This window comes from Chaetodon trifascialis, chromosome 9, assembly GCF_039877785.1.
Source record: "Chaetodon trifascialis isolate fChaTrf1 chromosome 9, fChaTrf1.hap1, whole genome shotgun sequence".
NCBI lineage: Eukaryota > Metazoa > Chordata > Actinopteri > Chaetodontiformes > Chaetodontidae > Chaetodon > Chaetodon trifascialis.
Window position 1 is genome coordinate 7,854,578 of NC_092064.1, and position 15,270 is coordinate 7,869,847.

Below are 15,270 nucleotides of genomic sequence, written 5' to 3' on the forward strand. Positions count from 1 at the left end.
TTCACATTTCTTAGCGTTTCTTCTTTTTCATTTGCTGATGGAACCAGGGAGCACTGTTGACGCATCCCAACATTAATATCTACATTGAATGCAGCATGAATGCGGAAATTAGTATTTCGGAATTGGAGACAAAATAGAACGAATATGCTGCTTTAAAATGTTATTCTAAAGGTACAGCTACTATTTTAAGCGACCGTTGTGACATAATTGTCAATTATTTTATGTCTCCAATGACACAAAACGAACTAGCGGCGGAAATGACATCGGCGCTGGATTCGGAGAGCGAAATTGAAAACGAGGCCGCCGGAGGACTTGACAGTAAAAAGGTACAGAGGGAGTAATTCAAGCGATTCCACTCAGAAAATGCGGAAGAGGATACTTATCGTGTCAGGATGATAGTGGGGATACGAACAGAGCAGTCACAGCACAAGTACAAAGAAGACGAAGAAGAAGAGGGGGGCTGCTGGAAATCGGGGTCAACGAAGCGTCCCAACAGAAGCAAGGAAGTAAAAAGTAATGAGTATCTAAGACAAGAGAGTTTGTCATTTGGTGAAGCTGTTAAGAGAATTGAAATCAATGGAGCTGGACAAGTTTTTTTTTGGCATTTATTGCCCTCGTTTTGTTGAATTACAAGAGAAGTCACATTATTAAGATGAAGGTTATTGAGTACTGCGGACATCTCTAGATGCCACACTGAAGGAGAGATTTATACCCACTCAGACAGATCGGTCTGAGCTGTTGGATGGATAATGTGGTGCGTGGGGTCACTTTGGGGGCCCACTGGAAAGTTTCCACTGTGAAGCTGCTACAATGTGGTGGTTGGCGGTGATGCATTTCATGTGCAGAAGAAGACCTGTGGAGGGCAGCAACACGGCGTTGCTACGTCGAGCCTGCCGCGGACACATCATCACCAGAAGAAGAAAACGACCCAAACAATCGTCACGAGCCAAAGATCAGCCAATCAGATGAGCGGAAGTTTAACGTTGCGGTAATCCGGTTCCTGCAGGCTGTGGAAACTACACTGTGTCTTAGCACCGAGCTGGACGTGTGTGAATAATGCCGTGGTGGACTCCCGTTCGTCACGAAGAGCAGCTTTGGTGCAGCGGGAGGATCGCTCCTTTGAAAGCTAGTGTGGCCCGTCGGTGAGCGGCGATGTTGCCTTCGGGGCCGGGTGAGCAGCGAGGAGCCTGACGCGTCGAGCCTTTCAGCCGAGCCCGGAGGAGCAAGACACGCAGATGGGAGCGAGTTTAGCCCCTCCAAGGCTCTGGTAATAACCGGGTACCTGGGTTTACGGCTAGCCTGCCCCGAGCTGCCTCACCGATTCCTGCTGAGAGTGAGATCCAACCAGCCTTCACGGTGGAAACGAGAAGAAGAGCAAAGGTAAGAAGATAGTCAGCCCCTCAGCCTGCTTTGTGTGTCTTATTTTAGTGTGGACAGAATATGATGAAGACAGTCTGATCCTTCTGCTAAAATGCAATCATGCTGTAACAAGGGACTGTTAAACTATGTCTTCACCTTCAAACTGTTCTGTGTCTTGAACTTTATCTAGAAAGCAACATTTTTTTAAGTGTTATCTGGGTCATGTCTGTTCAGGCCTCCATCACACATAAGCCTGTGTGGCAGAGATAGGCCCCGCATGCACGAAGGTTCAAGTCAAAAAACCCACATGCCTGTGTGTAAGTCTCTGTTTGTGTCCACTCAGATGAATGCTGTGCGGGGGGGCACAGTCACCTGGCGTCCCCAGCCGTGGCAGGACGGGGACGGGGGTGGAGGAGAGCCTCTGTCGGACAGCGACTCAGAGGAAGAGGACTTCCCCGATGACAGCACCACGCCGCTGGGAGACTACATCACGCACGGTGAGGCGGGAAAAAAAACGGCGCGGCTGGAGAGGGTGGAGTGCGCGCCACTGAGTGTGACTCATTTAGGTTTACCTGTCTTTTGTGTCTCTATTCCTGCCCGTCCCGCTCGCTGTGATTCTTACTCATCCGTCCCTCTGTGTCGGCCGTCCTCTCCTCTCTGTCTCCTTGCTCTTTCTGCTGTGGTTCTTAGGACTGAAGCAGCTCCTGGATGCTCAGCAGCTGTGCGATGTGACTCTACTTGTTGAGGGAAAGAAGTTCATGTGTCACAGGTATGACAGACATAGAACATACACTGGATTTACAGTGATATGACATTGAGAGCATGTTAAACTACAGCCGCCAAATGTTTCATATTTTTACTTGTAGCAAGCTGTGCGGCCTTTGTTTGATATCAGAGAGGAAAACAGACACAAACTTCATATCTTCCATCTCGCGTCCCTCAGAGTCCTCTTGGCAGCCGTGAGCCCGTACTTTCGGGCCATGTTCACCAGCCCCCTGGTCGAGTCCCGCCTCACTGAGATCCGACTGGAGGAAGTGACGCCGTCTGTCATGGAGACCGTCATCCAGTTCGTGTACACCGGTGAGGCGGGACTCTCTCTGGACACAGCTGAGGATCTGTTTGTGGCTGCCAACCGCCTTCAGGTCATGCCCCTTCAAGACCTGTGCTCCAGGTACGTCAGATGTATAAAAGTGACAGATGATCGCCTTTATTCGTCAGACGTTACAGTTCAGGTGACTGTTTTTACTTTAGATAACAAACCCCCCTCTCTTATTTCCTCTGTCTCGCTTTCCCTCTGTCATTCTCTCCCCTCGCCTCTTATCTCTCCAGATTTCTCTTTGAGCACCTCTCAGTGGATAACTGTCTGGGGATGTACTCTCTGGCTCGCTCTCACCATGACCAGCTGCTGCTGCGTGCCTCCCTGCGACTCGTAGCTCAGCACTTCCCCCGGGTGGCCCGGCAGAAAGACTTCCTCCTGCTGGACCACGGCACTTTGGGCAGCCTCCTGAGCTCTGACCGGCTCGGGGTGGACTCAGAGGCGGAGGTTTACGATGCGGCACGCCGATGGGCAGAGCACCAGCCGTTGGATCGTTACGCCCACATGCCAGCGCTGCTTCACCACCTGCGGCCGGGGCTGCTGTCCCAAGAAGAAAGCCGAAGACTGAGCCAGGAGCTGGGGCCTGCTGCAGCTGGTGAGGGCCTCGGGGGGCCTCTGAGACCGCGGGAGGGCATGTTTGAGAAAAAGATCGTCTGCGTGGACCTGACACCTCGGGAAGATGAGAATTTAGCTCCAAGAGACTACACAGTGGACTGCTTTGACCCTCGGACAGGGAAGTGGGAGAAGTTAGCGGCGCTGGGTTCACTGGTCAGTCCTGGCTGTACGGCTGTGGGTGACCGGCTGTTTGTAGCGGGGGGGATCCTGCGGACAGGCTCTGTGTCTGCGGCCGTCCATGAATATGATGCAGTGTTGGACCGCTGGATAGAGCGGCCCTCGATGGTCCAGCCCCGGGCTATGCTTGGCCTGCTGGGCTGTGGAGAGTCACTCTATGCCTTGGGTGGTAGTAACCGCTCGGCTCTGCTGGATTCCAGTGAGACCTTAGAGCTGAGTACGCTTCAGTGGGCTGCGGGTCCTCGGTTACCACTCCCTCTGCGCGCCTTCGCCTGTGCAGCATTACGTGGACGGCTTTACCTTCTGGGGGGAACCACACTTGAACAGAACCGGGCCGTGGTCCACTCAGGGGTGCTTATTTATCACACGCTAACAGACTGCTGGACACGTGTGGCTCTGGATTCTGGCGCCACCTGCCTCGCCGGAGGAGTAGCAGTGCGTGGAGGAGTCTGCGCCATTGGGGGATACATGAGGGACACCACCAAGTTCCTGGATGGAAACTACACCAACTTGGAGACTTTAGACGCCACTGGGCGTGTGTTGTTTTTCAGAGAGGGCAGGGGCTCCGGAGTTGAGAGGGAGGTGACTGGGGGAGGGGTGATGGTCACCACAGAGCAGCGGGGGGGTGCAGGCGGCGGAAGTGACCGAGCCCCGAGCCCTGTGGTGTTTCCTGGGCTGCCGCGACGGATTGCCGCTGGCGGCGTGGCCAGGTGGAAACGCAGGATTTATGTGTTGGGTGGGGAGAACGGCTCACGCTTCTATGACAGTGTTTACTGCTGGAAGCCCGGCTGGCGCAGCTGGGTGCAGAGACGAGAGAAACTGCCTGGTGACACTGGAGGGGTGAGCCAGTTTGGGTGCACCACGTTAAAGTTCCCTAAGAAACACATCCTGTCCAGACTTAGACTAGCCAAAGAAAACTGCAAGAAGGCAGCCGACTAGCTCGATAGGGACCAGCGCGACCGAGGTCGAGGCAGCCGTTCATGAGACACGGAGACGAGCTCCAGGCTGAGTTTAAATTCACTTGACGTTATGAAATGTTGGTGTTGAGATGAAGTGACTGAAGAGACCATTTTATACAGTCTGAGTGCAGCTGCAGAGTAGGCCTAGAATGGACTGGATGCAAACAGCTCTTATTAGGAATAGTCAAATGTACAGGTAGAGAGTAAGTGGAGCCAGAAACCGGTCCAAAGTCAGGCAACATGCACCTGAATGTAACCCAATCTAGGGCCCTATGATTTCCACCATGCAGAAACACAGACAGAAAGGCAGAATTTGTGTTTGGGCTGCGTATGGAGGCTGCACAAGATCTGTTTGATAAGAAATAATGTCACGTTACATCAAAGTCATTGATGTGCATTGCATTTATTTTCTTATTGAACTGTGGAAATTTTATCCATCCACTACATGAAGGGATCGTTTTCTCCATGACAAAATAAGTGATAGAATACAGACTTGAAGCAAAAAAAGAAGAATCAAACAGAATCTTGAGAAAAGAAAGTGGATTTCATCAGGCAAACCTCCTCCACTGTCTGTGAGAGCAGGAACGTCCTCTGAGAGAGAAAAGGGCCTTTTAATTGTTTTCCTAAAGTGTAATGTTCTTTTCAGTGTTTTGCTGGTGTAATATTTTCAGGCTGTTTGGAAACATTTCAAAGCTGTGAATTTCCTAGCACATTAAGTTTAGACCCAAGGATACGGGCACATTTCTGACCACCCCATGTTCCACTTCCTTTGTCTAAACCTATTTCTGTGACTAATGTAGGATTCTGAAGCCCTTTGAAACTGCAATGATGCCGCTCGGGGTCTCCAGTGAAAACAATGCAAACAAAAGACGTAGTTTGACGACGCTGTGAGCGAGCGTGGGATCATGGGAGTTGCTGGCTTCATCGTTAAAAACGACCATAACTGCAGATGAAAGTCTATCTGACGTGATTCAGGCAGAGATGCTGAAGGTCGAGGCAGCGTTTTAAAGTTTTAATCGTTTACATTTAATCACGTTCGCCGACTTCCTTCCTCACTCTCTGTAGAGATGTTAAAGAGGATGTGAAGCCGTGGACAGGTGACCAAATGAAGCAATCTAGTAATGTAAGGACACAGCAGAACTTGAATTGGAACATCACAGGAAACACTTGAAGCCTGTACTGGTCTCTCATCTCAATGGCAGACATCAGACTAATCACCAAATTCCTTCCAAATGTTCCCAAACATAGCGGCTCACTTGTTAATTACACCTTTTTTAAATGCTCCTTTGAAGGTCCCACCTCAAACAAGTGGAACATGGTGGGTGGGGAGGTGTGCAGATAGGGCTGGATCATATGCAAAAAGTCCAAAATGAGAGCCTGAACACCATCTTCCATGACAGTGAGTGGTTTAATCTGCAATCTGAGCTGCAAAGAGAAACTTGAACTGTCCTTTTCAGCGAGCGTTTGTAAGCACATGGACAGGAGGTCAGTGAACGAGGGCGTCCCCCAGTGTCACACACAGTATCCTTGTGTCGAGACCAGCGCTCTGTCCAGCACCTTTCCTAAATCTGAGCGGAGGCCAGGTGAACAGTTGTCTTTACTTGATCCAGCAGCCGTGTCGAAGTTGCTTCTTCGCTTCAGTTGCTCCAGCCACAGGACTTGTGAATGTGTCTGGCGTGGAGGTTTTTTTGGATTGTCTGAACACATTAGCACTGCACCTAATTTATTGAAATGTATTTTAAAGGTTTGTGTTGTTTTGAAATGGTAACGTTGGCTCTGACTGCGCTGTCCGGGCTTCCTGTACTACAGGATGGCACTAAGCTCAGACAGACCTGTCAAACAGGAGCAGCTGTGCTTGGATGGGACAGGGACGGAGGGCTTTGAACTAACTTTATCCTTAAATTGTGATTTTCTGAAAGGTCAGAAAGTTTGCCCAGAAACGTAAGCACCTTGTTTTGCTGTAAGCCACTACGTCTTCTTTGACCTTCTTTCTTTTTTTCCTCTCTTATCGATCAAGCCCAGATACTTTTCAGGAGATATGTGCATATGAAAAACGCTGGCAGCTGTGACTGAAAATGGCAGAAGTCTACCAATGTTGTTATCGTATTCCAAAAACAGAGTCAGAACACATAAACTTGAGGTCATATTAGAATTGTTTAGGACTCCTGCCATCACAGAATCTGCGGTTAATCATGTTGGATGCTTGGGATTTTTGCCATTATGGAGGCACTCTAATCCACGAAGCTGAAGGCTTAATGTCAGATACAAAGAAAATCTCTGAAAGACTGCTATGACATTAACATGAATGGGTTTCAAATTGGAAAACGCAGCAGGGAGTTAACTCACTGAGAACTCGCTACTGCCAGATATTAACATTCACATGCAACTTTGACAGTTCAGATACTGTAAATACACAAACGGCCTAAAACGGGGAATTCAAAAAGCCGAACCCTCCTCCCATCTTTAACTTTCCACAGTGCTGCAGTGACTCAGTCACTCTCCAGAGCAGAATGGTGGAAGTTCCCTAGTTTCCCAGCTCCAGCTCCAGCGGCAGCAGATGTTTAACGCCACTGTCAAGTTAATTCTAGCAAGCAGCAGAGCTCAGTGACACAGCTGCCAATTAACCGCTCGGTTCCACCACTGTGATGGCTAATCTTCAAATGAAGTCTTAGTATGTTAAGCATTGCATACTTTTAGTCCTCTGTATGCAATTAGCACACAAAATCAATATTTTTTTAAACATCCTCCAGGATCTCGCGAACTCCTGAAGATGGGATTCTTGATCAGTGGTGTCGTATTGATCTGTCGTCACTTCACTGCCTGCAGCTCTGTGGTGTCATCAGGGTGAGTCAGGCTTAGAGGAATTGGCCCTCTGCTCCCGTCTGCTGGCTCAAAGAAGGTGATTGGGGCCAGGTCAGTGGTTAAAATACTAATGGAGGGGCGGCTGAGATGTTTGGGCTCATCTGAAGAATTCATACCTGTTGAGAATGAACTGTGTGGAAAAATGCATTGAAAGGATGAGGAGCAAAAATCGGCTTCAGTAGTATATGCACTAGTCAGACACACAACGAATATATGTGTTTTTTGTCATTTTAGTTGGTTAAGAAGCGTGAGCTCCAGTTTGTGTTTATAGAAAAAAAAACTCATGTCCCATTTCAAACAACATGCTCTGAATTTTCACTGTGAAAATCATTTCAGTGTGGATCGATTTGTTTTCTCTGTTTCCTGCGTGTGCTTACGGCTTGTATGACGTGAAAAATGACTGTGTGCGCATGCATGCTTTCCGCGCCGAGGTGCGAGCTCTCTGCGCACACGCACACCCACACACTGTGTCCATTCAGACAAGTGAAGCTGCCCTCATTTATACAATCTAATGAAGTTTGTGAACTGAAAGGCAAATGGATGTCTTTGATGAAAGCAGTGCTCTCAAGTGATTAAAGGACTATTTGCTTATGTGTTTGTTACTCCTGACTTTTTTTTTTCAAGAGGTTTTGATGGAGCAGTTTGCACAGCGGGGACACATACAGCAACTAGGCCTAAAAGAGACTGATAACAGATACAGGGCTACGTGTCTGCATGTAAAATGATGGAAATCCAGTGGAACTATAGGAGTCAAACCTTGTTTTTCACGGTTTGGTGTTAATAATTACTCTAATGAATAAACTGCTGAATCTGCCCATTGTCACAGCTGGCCAAAGTTCTCACTTTACACTGACCACCTCATATCTACTGCCTATGCATCGGTCTGCCACACATTTCTTTTTGCGTGTGTGTTTAAAGGCACTGAGGTTTATTGGAAGATAAATCAAAGGCAGGTTGCTCATCACAGGACGGTAATAAAGACAAGCTACAGGTAAAGCAAAGTGCTTTCAGGTATATGTGGAGCAATGGAGAATCCCTCGTCAGGCAAAGTGACCATCAGCAACCCAGCAGACATCACCGTCATTGTGGGATATTTCATCATGGTTATGAGTGTCGGCATCTGGGTGAGTGCACCTGTGTTAGCCTGGGACCATCTGATTATCAGGAGATTTTAACGACTCAAAGGATGGAAGGGAGGAGGAGGCACGGCTAACATTTGGTTTGTGAGTGTAACAGAATTGTCCTGTCTGTGTTTTAGTCCATGTTTCGGATCAATCGTGGGACGGTTGGAGGATATTTCCTGGCAGGGCGCACCATGACGTGGTGGCCGGTGAGTTCAATGTAGAGATGGGCCGATAAAGATACACACCAATACTAGATGAAAAGCATCAGCCTGTATGTTGGAAGTACAGAAATGCCAAAGACATGTTCCAGGTCATTCAGAAACCTTTTAGCAGTTCATATTTTGTCCAGCAGAGGATGCTCACAGTATTATATCCTACAGCACACATATCTTTAAAAAATATTCTTCCAATTAAAAGTAATTTGGGGAAACCTCAGAAATATATAAGTATTGTAAGGTTCATCACCTCTTGTTATGGGAGGAGGGATGTTGAGGCAAGTTTGTCCAAATTCCTGTCATATCCTTTTAGATCTTAATAAACAACAAAATCTTGTTCCCTCCAGAAAAGGCTCAATACTTTTGGCTTACAAAGATTTTGTTGGATCAATATGCTTCACTATCCACCCATTTAGTCATAGTCTTCACGCTGTGTGGCGTGACTACTCCTGTAAGTCTTAACTGATGCAGATCTTGCTTTTGGTTTGCGGTGCTCTTTTAATTCAGGTTGGTGCGTCTCTGTTTGCCAGCAACATTGGTAGTGGTCACTTTGTGGGCTTGGCAGGCACTGGGGCAGCCAGTGGCATCGCCGTGGGAGGGTTTGAGTGGAACGTAAGTCACACTATGTACTCACTTGGCGGTTTAATAACCATTACTTTTGTATGTCTGTGCCAAACCCCACCTGTATCTGCTGTGGTTTGCAGTATGACATGGCACTGGTGTCTCATGTCATGCATATTGTGTGGTGTTTCTCTCATGCGTCAGGCGCTGTTCATCGTGCTGCTGCTCGGCTGGTTGTTTGTACCTGTCTACCTCACCGCTGAGGTAAGCAGCTCAGGCATCATTTCAGCATCAACATGTGTTAACCAGTGTGTCATCCGCTGATGTGATGATGCCATCTGTAATTTCCTGTCCTGATGCACACTGTGTGAAATTGTGCTGTGTCAGGTGATCACGATGCCTGAGTACCTGAAGAAGAGGTTCGGAGGGACCAGGATCAGCCTGTACCTCTCTGTTATCTCTCTGTTCCTCTACATTTTCACCAAGATCTCGGTGAGTCATCGTGTCTGAGAACACACAGAAAAAGTCTTCTTCGTTCATCCCCCCTCCCTCTGTGTCTCTCCAGGTGGACATGTTTTCAGGAGCAGTGTTTATCCAGCAGGCGTTAGGGTGGAACATCTACGTGGCCGTCATCTCCCTTCTGTTAATTACAGCCTTGTACACTGTCACAGGTGTGTGTGTGTGTGTATATGTTTATGTGTGTACTGAACCTGGTCCTTTTTCAGTATGTGATAACAGTCATACAGTATAATGTCTTCTGTGACTCTGGAGGGAGCACGGACACTTGAGAAAATAACCCTGATGATGTCATGGCGATGCCATCAAGGTTATCTGGCTTGGGCTCAGATACTGCAGATTTATAGCAGAAAACCTCTGTTTTTATCTGGGGTTTGGTGTTTGAAAGATGTGGACCTTTACAGGGCAGAGAGGGTCTATTGAAAAGATGCTGTTTGTTGCATTGTGGGAAATGTAGGAATGCAGTGTTTTTGCAGCTTGATCCTTATTAAGAACTGAAAGTCAGGATATCTCAGCCTCCGCGGCCTCGATTTTGACCATTCTCTCTGAAATGAGTCTCTTGCAAGTTTATGGAGTGCAATACAAAATCACTTAAGTACCCCTTTAAATGTCAACGTTTCTCTTACTGTGTGTATATTAAAGTGTGTGTGTGTGTGTGTGTGTGTGTGTGTGTGTGTGTGTGTGTGTGTGTGTGTGTGTGTGTGTGTGTGTGTGTGTGTTACCAGGTGGCCTGGCTGCTCTGATGTACACTGACACATTTCAGACAGTTGTCATCATTGCTGGGGCCTTCGTCCTCACCGGCTTCTGTAAGTCTTCCGTTCATTCACACTCCACACAGTCTGTCAGTCCCTGCAGGCCTGTGGCCATGTCCCCTCCCAGCAACTTCACAACAGGAAAGAGATTAACCATGGTCAGTAATCATTCACTTCACTGCAGCGGTGTACAGTGTGCTGACACTGCAGAGCCACAAAACTCCATGCCACCAGCTGACACAACATCCACCGCCCCTTTACAACTTTATGGATTTTTTCATAAGGGGTCAATACATCTCAGTCTAATCCTGGTGTACATTATCAATACAGTCAAAGAAGGCATCAGGCGAGTTAAAAATGGTCGAGAAACCAGAGGAAGAGGAAAAAACATCACCCTCCTTTTGTGAATTAGTGATGTGTTACGAAGATAGTGCTGACTCAGCAGCTGACTCATATCTTCAGTTAGGACAGTATCAGGCAACACGAGAGCTCTGGGCAACTGAGCTGAGTGGAACAGAGCAAGTACACTGTGCTTGTTATTTTACATCGATTTAAATCTTAATGTTGGGAACAGAAGTGTCCATACCACAAATTTAAGGCAGTTGAATTGAGTATGAGGGTGAGCTGGAGAATGAGCGTCATCAAACTTTGTAAGGGGAGACACCACTCGGGAACATACACCTTTCTAGAATTAGTCTGAAGTGCCTCTTTATATGACAAACAGCTCAGCCTTTCTCCTTTCCTCTTCCAGCTTTTGCTCAAGTAGGAGGCTACGACGCCTTGCTGGCCAAATACAGCTCTGCTATGCCAAGTAATTTCTCCTCCATGGAGCCCCAGAGCTACAACATCTCTCCTGAATGCTATACCCCCAGACAGGACGCCTTCAACCTGCTGAGGGACCCAACCACCGGGGACCTGCCCTGGCCTGGAGTGGTGTTTGGAATCGCTATAGTGGGGGGCTGGTACTGGTGTACAGACCAGGTGAAGCGCTTTGGTTTGGTTTCTTGAGCTTAAGAGGTATTTCAAGGATAGGTGTGAAAAATGTCAACCAACTTCTAGGCAAGTGCAGTAACTACATATTTGGTCAAAACTGACCTTTTAATATCTTACGTACCATAAAAAATTATCATGCCAAAGAAGTGTATAGTGACTGCAGTGGCTCATAACAGCTAGCTGTTACCTAGCTAATCTACCCCCTTTTTGCTCTTCCCCATATTCGAAAAGCACACATTTGATGCTCCAACATCTTAGTAATTGGATTTGTTCTATGATATAAACAATGAGGCAAATAAACCTAATCATAATGGAGACGAAAGTTACACCGGACAGACAGTCCTGCTGAAAGGTAAAGAGCCTAGCTAAACCTGATGACCTGCTGCCAATCCGTAACCAATCAGGAAGACTTAAGAACCATCCAAGGAAAACTGTCTTTATTAAAAGACAGCCATTCACATCTATAGTAAAAGAACAACAACCCAAACACCAACATGTCAGCAGAGTGATAGCAGTCAAGAGGTTTTGATTGGAACCACATACAGTAAAATATGCCTCAGTTAAGCTTCCACCCATGCTGTGGTTATGTGGATATTGATGAAAATAACACGCAGTTAGATGTACTGTAACGTTATTTCAGTGGTTGCTGACAGATTGTCTGTTTTATCCTGGGGGTTCATATTGAAACATGTCTGCTATTCTTGCACTGGACTCTACTGAAGGCTACGTAACACAAACACAATTAAGCAAACCAGCTGCTTCTTAAAAAATGTGGAGGTTTTTTTGGCACTTACGAAATAACACGCTACAAACCACCACAATATATAACTTTATCTCACAAAATAATCTATCCCATCTTGTGTTTCTCCAGGTAATAGTCCAGCGGTGCCTTGCAGCTCGTAGTCTGACCCACGTGAAGGCCGGCTGCATCATGTGTGGCTACCTGAAACTGCTGCCAATGTTCCTCATGGTGTTCCCCGGCATGATCAGCAGGGTCCTCTACCCAGGTCTGCGGCTTCCCCTGGTCCTTTCAAACCCACTTTAAACAGGCCTGACGAAAAACAATATAATAACTCTGCAGTAGAGTGTCAGAGGTGTGTGAAATCTGTATCTTTACATTGTGCTTGTGCACGTGTGTGTGCGTGTTTTCATCCACGTGTAGATGAGGTCGGCTGTGTTGTCCCTGAGGTGTGTAAGAGGGTGTGTGGGACTGAGGTGGGCTGCTCCAACATTGCTTATCCTAAACTGGTGGTGTCAGTCATGCCAAATGGTAAGAACACACTGACTGCCTTTAAAGAAGAGGAGGGGGAGAACTTTCGTCTTCCATTTCTCATCCTGCCAGAAGCTTCCTCTGATCGTCTTCCGCCCCGCCTTCCTTCCTGACATCTCTCTGAGCAGGTTTGCGAGGTCTGATGCTGGCTGTGATGTTGGCTGCTCTCATGTCCTCTTTGGCCTCCATCTTTAATAGCAGCAGCACTCTGTTCACCATGGACATCTGGACTCGCATCAGACCACAGGCCACCGAGCGCGAGCTCATTATTGTTGGCAGGTAAAAGGACGGCGTTATGGCAAAAACCTTTGCATTTCTCCAACTCTGTCTTTCTTCTCACATAGACCTGCCCTCCCCTTGTGCTCATCCATCACTAACCATATGTTACTGGACGGCTTTCACTCGTGAAAAGGAGACATATCAGAGGATCGTATGGTAGAAGATACATTTTCATAAAAGAGAAACAACGTTGAGTTCATAACAGAGAAGAAGCAAATCTGTCAGTATGGCCTGACTGTTTCCTAATGTGCCTTCTCTTTTTCATGATGCTGTGATGTTACTCCATGCAGAGATGACAGCATTTACACTGCTGGGCTTTGGGATAGGGCTCCACTAATACGGCCTTTTGAAGTACCATTTTTTCATTTTGCATGCAATTTACCAGCAGCTGTTATTTTGTATTTAGAAATTAGACTATTAAGTGACCAAACAACCATAATGTTCCCCATTTCCTCCCTTATTATAGACAAGACATCACATTGGTGAGTGAATGCTTTGTAGGTAAAGTGTGTCCAGTGAAATGCATTAAGATACGTCACCTATTTTTCCGCTCCTCTTTAGAGTCTGGGTCCTGTGCATTGTAGCCATCAGTATCTGTTGGATCCCAGTAGTCCAGGCGGCTCAGAGCGGTCAGCTGTTTGATTATATCCAGTCAGTCTCAAGCTACCTGGCTCCGCCTATCGCCTCGGTCTTCCTCCTGGCTGTGTTTGTGAAGAGGGTCAATGAAACGGTCAGATGACACATACGTGCATATCATAATATTAAGTCACACCTGGTGGAATCAAATGAACTGAACATGTGATTTCCCCTCACCTCCAGGGTGCGTTCTGGGGCCTGATAGGCGGCCTGGTGATGGGTCTGTGTCGGATGTTGCCTGAGTTCTGGTTCGGTACTGGCAGCTGTATTTTCCCCTCCAGCTGCCCTTTCTTGGTGTGTGGGGTCCATTACCTCCACTTTGGGATCATACTATTCTTCTGTACATCAGTGCTGGTGCTGGTGGTCAGCCACTGCACCGAGCCCATAGACGATCAACATGTAGGTGACTTGTGACTCACAGATGCACTGATTCACTCAGACCCCATACAGTGTGTTTGTGCAGCAGGTACACATTTCAGTATTAAATCATCACTCAACTAACAACATTTCAGTTGCATTAAGGTCCTTAAGACAAAACCTTATTCATTAAGGGTCCGTGACATGAAAACATCTTAAGAAGCTGATTTGCATCCAGATTAAGTAGCAAGGGAATTAAGAGAACCTTTACAAATGCTGTCTGTTTTCTGCTCTTTTGTTTTCCTTGCAGCTCCATCGTCTGGTGTTCAGCCTGCGACATTCCAAAGAGGAGAGGATGGACTTGGACTGGGAGCAAGAAGAGAAAGGGAGAGTAGCCCAGAGAGAGCCTGAGGAGAGGGCGAGGGAGAAAAACCACAGGGATTCAGGTAAAAATGGAAACTACAGTCACAAACACAGACCAATGGGGTGAACCTGTGCTCGTAGAAAGTGCTAACTCATCGCTCTTCCTCTCAGGAGCTGAAGAGGAAGAAAAGTCTGGCTCGCAGGCCCACGAGCAAGGCACGCTTGAGGTACCAGAGAAGCTGCCTGACATCAGCGAGGACCCGCTGTGGAAGAACACTGTGGATGCTAATGCTCTCATTATGATGGCTGTCGCAGTTTTTCTGTGGGGTTACTATGCCTAACTGTCCTGTTCATTCTAGTTTAAAGTGGGTGTGGAAATGAGAGTGTCTTGATGTGATTATGTTTTATCACTTTGGTTGGGTCAACCTTCAGAGAAGATAAACACAAGTGTTGCCATCTGTTGGTGAATACTTGTCACTGCACCATGAATCATGTTTTTGTAATTATATATCAGTCTCACTTCTCTGTAGAGCACATTCAGTGCTTTTCTCCAGTTTTAAGGAGCATGTGTAATACAGTTTAGAAATATTTTATCACGTTAGAATGCCATTACTGTATACTGTTACATGTTGATTCGGCCACAACTCAATCTGCGCCTTCTTCCAGCACTGAAATCACACTGTGAGAAGAAATTGTAATTTGGAAGCTGGGGAAAAAACTCAATTAAGCCGCAAGTAGCCTTAAGATGTCTTTTTTTTTTACTTCTTATAAAACTTTGCGTCAATAAATCAATGAAAATGTCATACACTGACTCAGGAGTTCATGTTGAAGGCTAATGTGAATTTCTGGTCAATGCAGTCTGATTTGTATTTACTTGTACTTTAATGTCATTTACTGTCATTTAATCAGGGATAAGATGCTGTACAGTATATATCAAGTGTAATGAGACAAATAAAAAGATTTGTTGGTTATAGCTTAAAAAATACACTACTGCTTGCTTTCCTGACCCATATTATACTGATGAAGGCTAGTGTCTTTGGCTGGTGGTGACACAACACTCAGCTCTGATAAGCTGTGACAGGCATCGTCACAGTCATTGTAAAGGAGAAATAATTGAATCAATCACTGCTCAAAAA

The 15,270-nt window shown here is 46.8% G+C and overlaps 2 protein-coding genes across 3 annotated transcripts; both read left to right on the forward strand.

Annotated features, from left to right (window-relative positions):
- The first annotated feature begins 963 nt into the window (after positions 1–963).
- Positions 964–7,659, forward strand: LOC139336832 (kelch-like protein 12). Its single transcript, XM_070971084.1, has 5 exons — positions 964–1,380; positions 1,703–1,856; positions 2,050–2,128; positions 2,303–2,530; positions 2,689–7,659. Exons 2-5 carry the CDS (start codon positions 1,703–1,705, stop codon positions 4,184–4,186), a joined length of 1,959 nt encoding a protein of 652 aa, XP_070827185.1. The 5' UTR covers positions 964–1,380; the 3' UTR covers positions 4,187–7,659.
- Positions 7,660–8,093: 434 nt separating this feature from the next.
- slc5a2 (solute carrier family 5 member 2) lies at positions 8,094–15,111 on the forward strand. 2 transcript variants are annotated; one of them, XM_070970215.1, is made up of 15 exons: positions 8,094–8,192; positions 8,327–8,398; positions 8,915–9,019; positions 9,173–9,232; positions 9,356–9,460; positions 9,534–9,639; positions 10,210–10,290; positions 10,988–11,217; positions 12,101–12,236; positions 12,392–12,499; positions 12,628–12,778; positions 13,340–13,508; positions 13,598–13,813; positions 14,082–14,217; positions 14,306–15,111. In XM_070970215.1, the coding sequence occupies exons 1-15, from the start codon at positions 8,094–8,096 to the stop codon at positions 14,473–14,475; spliced, it is 1,944 nt and encodes a 647-aa protein (XP_070826316.1). In that variant the 3' UTR covers positions 14,476–15,111. The 2 variants fall into 2 exon arrangements, with proteins under 2 accessions (XP_070826316.1, XP_070826317.1); XM_070970216.1 differs by having other exon boundaries at positions 14,315–14,475.
- Positions 15,112–15,270: the final 159 nt, after the last annotated feature.